Consider the following 7,938-nt stretch of genomic DNA (forward strand, 5'->3'; position numbering starts at 1 on the left):
TATATATAACGTGTTAGAAATTATTCGTTTGCGTTGGAAAATCATCGGTCCATGTAACTCGCAACTAATACGAAATTGTTGTCTGTAACGCCGTTATATCGTGTAATTGATGAATTTTCCCTTTATTCCTGTACGCAAGAGGATATTCTCTTGTGTTTCAAACACTGATATGAGAGAAGGCTTTAGTCGCAAGTGAATATTACGTAGAGCCCAACGAGGCGGGAACGAGCGATCCCGTCTTCAATTTCGTTTGTCACATAATATATTTTTGTTATTGGATGTAGATTAATAAAATCGACGCTGTAAGTCTCCACGAGACCGAGGTTCAGGTGTTTTTATGTATTTCGCATTCTCCTTCGGCCGTCCCTTCATTCCTCCGCTGCGTCGAACGATTCTCGAGAAATTATTTCATGCGACATTTATTTGTTTTAATATATATTTAAAAAGTATTTTATTCCTTTAAAATTACATAGATTCTGATAAAAGTCGTCGAGTTTCTCGATCGAAGATGTAAAGATCGACTCGTTTTTGAATGAATCGATAAAGCATGAATCTTTTTTTACGAGCTTACTTTTGTATTGTTCGTTTTTGAAGTTAAATTGCTGTTGGAAATTTGAACATGCCGTCATGCCGCGTAAAATTATTGTATAGTATTGAGATTTGAGATTGAGTATTGAGATTACCATGATGTCTTATCGCACGTTTTATCATCAGGAACATCGACTTTCCTCTGCGATATCGACGGATGCGATATTATGGAATCTCCAAGCCTTCTCCGAAAATAGACGATAGATGGTGACTGCGGTATTATAGCAGCGGCGAACTTGATCGAGAGCTTCGATCACGAGTTTATTTTCAGATAATTTGTTGCGCGACAAACGTATTTGTGAACGCAAAATGTATCAAGTCTATCACGAGATCTGATGGAATAGCGAGAATGCGAAAATCGGTATTTACCGGAGAACAAAATTTCACGATCGTATATTTAATTTAGAAAAATATTAATAACGTTAAATACAATAGGAGTCAACGGTTATTAATTAGTACAAATCTTAATATTAAATATATATAACCTGGACCGTTTCAATTAATGATTCGAGTCTTTAGCAATATTTTCTCCTGTCGCAATGCTTGAAGTATTGCATCGCAAAATAATATCTCCAACGTTTTTTCTCTTAAAAAGTTGACACGTCACATATTATATATTTTTCTAAATTGTTTCAATTAAAGGAGTATATAAAAAACTTATTAGTTTTTTGTTAGTTTTTTCAATTTTTCATTGTATATTTAATTCTTTGCTTTGACCAAACTATTTCTCGCAAATGAATATCAAAAATCTCGTTTTCAACTTTATAATCGGCTGATCTAATATGAATTTTTATTATTTATTTTTCTAATCGGAAATAAGTTTCTTATCATTATTTATTTTTTAATATTTTAAAATATAACCGATTATATAGATTCTAGACTGCACAGATTCGAACGCTTAAAGAATTATGCAACAGGTTACCATAACGCATTATGTCGAGTTTAATCTGATACAGGTTTGCAAAGAGTTAAAGAAAGAAGCCTTTGATGATTCTATATCGAGATGCATCGAACTCTTACACATAGTACATACGATGATTTCCGGTCCTTTATATATATATATACACACAATTGTCGTTCGTGACTTCTATTAATTTTTATAATCACTTTTACAAATTCACAAAAATTATTAATTGATTCTTAATAAGGTAAAATAGTACAATTTCGAACATGGTACAATTTTGTACAAAAAATAAAATTTGAATCCAATTTTCGAGGTTTAAGTTTGATAATTCTCTTAATGTGGGAGTATAACAGGAAAAAAATTAAACTTGAATTTCAGAAATTGGATTCAAATCTTATTTTGTCCAGAATTGTATCATGTTTGAAATTCACTATTTTATTCTATATTTTAATATGTTTAGAAAGTGTTTGTAAAGTTGGGTATTAAAGGAAAGAACAAAGACACTATTTAGCCAATACTCTTAGTATTTCAAAGAAAAGAGGTGCGCAGGACACGAATGACTCAATCGTGTGTACTTAAGAAGTTTTTTTCGTTTTGTTGTATTATTTTCTCTGGAAACAATTATTTTTTTCATGCGTAAATGAATTATATTGCAAAGTTTACATACACGCGAAGATAATGTAGACGAGAAGATCTTTCTTTTGCAAAAAGGCGATGGAATAGAAAACCGGGACGAGCACCTCTTCTTAATCCTTCACGGTAATACTTTGAATTACACGTTTTCTCCGTTAAAATGTTTAGCGTGTCTACAAAAACTTATCAGAAATAAGTTTCTTATCGTTAATATCATTTGACGAGAAACACGTTGAAGCAATAAAGTTCTTTTCCTATCTGTCGCTTTTTTATCGTGTAATATAGATCATTCACGCTGCGCCCCGTAGATCGCGATGCTTTTACTAACGCTGCAAAATTAACGAGAGATTAACGTCGATTGTTCAGATAATTGTCGTAGAATTATGATTAATTACTTTACCGAGTGAGAGAGTCAGTCGCTGTTTATGCTCTTCTTTTAAGCTAGGAATAATGATCTGCTTTTCTTTTGTAAACGATCATCTGGGGTACTTTTTACAATTTCTCAATTAAAAGTCACTATTATTAATTACATATTATACGTTGTTGAAGTTTTTAGAACTTATTAGTATTTGATATTATTATGTGTACCTTATAAATTCTTTGGAATGGAAATAAATATTTTTTCATTTCTTTCCTTGTTAAAAAAAAATATAGAAAAAAATTTATATAATGTTTAAAACTCTGGAGAGTAAAAAATAAGTCAGTTTTGAAAAAGAAAAGCTCAATTTTTAATCTTTAAGAGTGAGATTCTCTTCAAAGTGAGAGTCACTATAAAAATTTAGAGAGTATACCATATATTTTTTCAAACAAAGAAAGAAATGAAAAAAATATATGATATTAATTTTCGATCAAAAAAACAATTGAGCTTTGATTTTGACTGCGAGAATGTGAAAATCATTCCAGGTATTATTTTCGAGCTTATTTATATGGCGCTATTTTGAATGAATTATTCGAACTTGATTAGCTCATATTTTTATCAAAATTTATGTGAGTTGCGTCTGTACTTTCGACCTCTTTAATATGCGTAACGTTTGTTTAACATTCTCTCTGGAAAAGGGAGAAAAAAGGGAAAATTCCTGCAGTCGGCTTTCCTAATTGTGAATGGTATGTGAATCTCCGTGCTTTGGATCGAAAGTCTGAACAGAAAGGGACGAATGCCAGCAAAAGGGACATTCGGAGATCGGATTTGTCCAATTGACGGAGTGGAATTTCGTGGGACGAGCACCACGGCGACTGTCGTGTTTACGTCACTCGTTTGCGAGGCGCGACTTTGTTGTCGCGCGGTAGCCAGGAAAGGGGTAGAAGGGAAAGGGCTGGCCGAGCTCTCGGATTCGCGATGGTTAACTAGAACAGCAAGTTAATCTCGACGAGCATGGCGAATTAGCATATAAATTCGCCGAAATTGTCCCTACATATGTATCCGGTGACGCACGACTGCCTGCACGCGAATATCGCGCGGGATCGCTTTGAGTCGCAAGACGCGGGTTTCTCCCCTTTGTGGGTGTACGATTCGTTGGTCTCCTTTGTGTGTCTCTCCACGCTGCAGGCGGCACGGATGGTATTCGGGCAACACGTATTACATGCATATTTCTACGAGGGAACGACAGGCGGTCTCTGCCCCCGAATCTCTTTGCCCAAATCGTTGCCGCGAATCGAGTGGGGCAGCGACCGCGAATGTTTCACGCCATATACGGATCGCACGCCATTACGCGTAATCAGGAAATGTGGTTCCGCACCGCGTTTACAAAATGAAATACCATACCTATTCGACGCGATATAGAATGTTGGCCAACCAGTTTAAACGAAATCTCCTCTCCCCCCCTCCCCCTCCCCTCCGCAGGCTTTGACACTGTAAAGCAATCGCTGAATTACACGTTCCATTGTGTATAGCCTTTCAGATGTTTTACGGGATTTCAATTAAACCGGAGAATAAATTTCGCAATACCGGATATACAATAAAAAAATATTACCACTCATATTCGACATCGCGCAATTAAATTCCAAGCGCGATTCGATCGTTTAAATTACTCAAGTCTAATATGTTTATTGAAATCTGACAAATCTATCGGAATCCTACAATGAATGATGGAAAATTGGATGAAATTTGAAATAAATCGAATAAGCTGGTTCGAATCTCACGTTTATCTTTCGCGTCGTTTGTCATATATGTATGCGCGTGTACGAATCTTATTGGTACAATTTCGGTTTTGTCTCAGTTGGCTTTTAAAATCTCATTGCAGCGCGTGCTGTGGATCTTGATGTTCTGGATAATAGGTGTTCTGGTGTTCTTGCGGTACGCATGGATTCGCGTGACCGGATTATTTATCCATGGCTTCCAAGAGAGACTGGATGACGGCGATGGTCGACGAATGTAATTACGAATGAAGGTGGGTGGTTCGGGCGACCAGAAGTCTAATTAAATGGTCGTCCGTGTGTTTATGTTACTTTTAGAAACCGCGAATGAGAGACCGTGGAAAAGAAAAAAAATCGGAGAGCGTTCGCACGGATTCGAATTTTGAGGTACAAACTGGCACGAATTTAAACATGCAGTAAAATGATGTTTAAATTTCTCGTGAAAAAATATAGGTGGTGTCGAGGGAACAATGAACGCACATATGAGAGAAATGTGTTTGATATTTGTCACTATAATTGCATAGTAAAATAATTATGGTGAGAAGCTCTATTTGTATAGTTATACTATATTACTGTTATAATGTTGGCACCGAAAATGATTAATATAATAATTAATTATATTTAAGATGGTATTTATATATGAAAATGCTAATAATAATAATAATGTTTATAGTTTTATACATTAATAAAAATAAATATATATTTTTATTTATTATTATATATATATATATATATATATATATAGTTAGCATAATTAACGATTATAATTATAACTTTTTTTACCAACTATATATTTGCAACGTTGCTGCAATATTGTTGGAATGTGAAAGAATAATACTTGCTTATTGGAAACATTATAATAGCAATAATAAAAATATAAAAATGAAGCTCCTCATCATAATTGTTTTACCATACAATTACAGCCATAAATATTAAACATTTTTCTCTCACCGCTAAACATCAAAAGAACAATGATAATTATTTTCTTGAGTTAAAAGATTTTTTAACCTCCATGTATATCGAAATATAAATCAATTCATTTCTATAGTTAGTTTCATCTATTTTATATATTTAGTAAATAATAAATTAAATTTTAGTTTAATTTAATACATTTTCCTGGGTTAAATTGTTTAATTGAATTGAATTCTAGTTAAATTAATGATATATTGAGTAGAAACAATGATGACCTATAGAAATGATTAAAAAGAACTCAAATTGGATATAATTTAACATTATGAATTTAATAGTACAGTGAAGAGAAGTCACTCCGAATCGGTGTTTCTTTTATAGTGATTATTTTTTTTAAAAAGAGATAATAATTCATTTTTGTAGAATCACGTTTCTGTGCGTACTTGTGCTACTGCTTTCTCGTTTCTACGGCATGCAGAATTATTGAAAATTCATGTTCGCGCACGCGATTAACTCGGATCTGATTTAGATAAACGTTAATTCACGATAGTCGTGAGATATTTAAGAAACGTTTTTCTCTCCTTCGCGAATTTCTTTAAAAATGCGAGAAGTAAATCCGTACAGTAGTGGGTTAATGGGAGGAATCTCAGAGGTCCGGACGTGAAGAAAACGTAAAGAACGGGAGCGGAGGGTGAAGGGGATCAGGTCGGATGGAGCCAAGTAGAAGAGAAAGAGAAAAGAAAAAGACACAAGCGGACGGGAGAATATAGAATCGGTCTCTCTGTCGAGTCTATCCAGCCCCGCGGAGGATCTCTAAATTGCCTCTGTTTGTTTCGCAAGCAAAGAAGCGCCGCCGTGCATCAAAATGGTCGATTGCTGCGCCCCGATGTCTAATATATCGAGGAATCCTCTTTCTCTCGGTCCGTGACCCATCGACTCGGTGTTGATTCACCGCATTTTCGAGTTGAAAGCTCTTTTGGCCGATCGACGGGAAAGATAAAAGAAAAGAAGTGTTGGCGATAAAGTCAAATGGAGTACAGCCGCGAGTACGTTCATGATGAATATTATTGTTCAAGATTAAATTTGCGTAACTTACACCTGAAGTTAATGTATTTTGGAATTACTACTGTAATTATATATTAACGACGTTTGATGCATAAATTTTGAATATATACACGAAAGAAATGGAAGAAACAATTTTACTGAAGTATTATCTAGAAATTTAGCTAGATACAGATTTGAAAATAATTTATATATTATTACTATTTCTTATGGATTTATATATTTATTATTATCTAGATTTACATGGAAAGGACGGAAAATATCTAAAAATTTAGATACAGATTTACAAATAATTTTGTTGAACCATCAAAATAATTATAGTAGGAATCGAAAGCATAATGAGCAATGCTGCAAAAAGTTCTGACATTTTAGAGAAAATTGATCAGTAAGCGTTCTTTGATCCTTTAATGGGTGCATTCAGAACGACAATCGCTCAGTGAACTCTTTCATTCTGATCGTCTATTTTATTAGGAGTGTGATAGTTTTGAGAGTATTTTTTCTAAAAAAAAACTGATTTATTTAAACAACATATCATGTAAATGTTTAATAACTGTTGTACGATCAATTTAATTCTCTGGCAAGTTCTGAAATGGATTACTGGATTTCGTCTAATAATGCTTGTAAATTTGCATATTTTCCAGCTTTTATCATTAACATTGAAATCGTCACATTTGAATTGACCGAATCAATATTCATATGTCTTAATTGATGGAACAACGTCACCATAAATTCCTATCAGAGTTCTATAACCTTTAGTCGTCGTTTTCTTCTGATTAAAAAAACATAAACAACGCATGTCAAAAATACTTTAGGAAGTTCCATTTTTTTAAATGATATAAACGTAAAAATGATAACACGATGTTTACTGCATCCATTATTAATAAACGAAATTAAATATCATGGAATATTAAAGCATTAAGAAATAATAGCTGTGATTGGAATGTCTTTGACAACACATTGACATTAGTGCAAAACTCTCTCTCTTGCAAAATTTTCACCAAGAAAAAGCAAAATTAAATCACCTTCCTAATAGGATCTAATAAAATATGCCAATCAGAAAAAGGGCTCACTAAGCCACTCAGTAAGTTATCCTGAATGTACCAATAATTAAAAAAATCACTGAGCTTATTAATTAATTTTCTCTGCTAAACGTATCCAACCTGTATCATAAGAATTAATAATGTATTTTTGGAAATTTTAGATCACGACCCACGGCAAAGGTAGGCAACATGTGCACTCGAACGTCGATTGGTTGCCGCCGAGATGCATTAATCCTTAATTTCTTAAACACACAAAAATCGCTCACTCTCGTTTGCAGATTTTACTGTTCGCGAATAATGACGAGTCTCGGGAATACCAGGACGAAACGATACGCGATCAATTAGTGTGACTGCGTAACGAGTTGCGAATGGCGATAATGCGAATATAAATGTTTGTCGTGACGTGCGAATCGCAATCGAACGATACGTCGTGCGATAGCTGCCATTATACGTTGCGACGATTAGGGCGAAACGCATCGTAATCACTCCACGTTTTCATAATTTTTTTTACAACTTGCGGCTAAGAATTGCGGCTATTATATCAGATTATTGTAAATAGCCACATGTTTTCAGTACTTATATTTGAAGCGTGATGTAGAATATACGATCACCGACGAGACATTAATTAAAAATCTGATCATCTCATAGCAGTATGGGTGACTATCGATA

General features: G+C 34.1%; 1 protein-coding gene across 1 annotated transcript in view; it reads left to right on the plus strand.

Moving 5' to 3' along the window:
• Nucleotides 1-7,619, plus strand: part of LOC105626515 (probable E3 ubiquitin-protein ligase makorin-1) — a 20,188-nt gene extending 12,569 nt beyond the window's left edge. The window contains exons 6-8 of the mRNA XM_012207815.1: nucleotides 4,366-4,496; nucleotides 7,431-7,449; nucleotides 7,548-7,619. Of these exons, the coding sequence (XP_012063205.1) occupies nucleotides 4,366-4,496; nucleotides 7,431-7,449; nucleotides 7,548-7,619 (222 nt within the window). The remainder of the gene's footprint in view (nucleotides 1-4,365; nucleotides 4,497-7,430; nucleotides 7,450-7,547) is intronic.
• The last annotated feature ends 319 nt before the right edge of the window (nucleotides 7,620-7,938 follow it).

The sequence above is a fragment of the Atta cephalotes genome, assembly GCF_000143395.1.
Source record: "Atta cephalotes unplaced genomic scaffold scaffold00005, whole genome shotgun sequence".
NCBI classification, from domain to species: domain Eukaryota; kingdom Metazoa; phylum Arthropoda; class Insecta; order Hymenoptera; family Formicidae; genus Atta; species Atta cephalotes.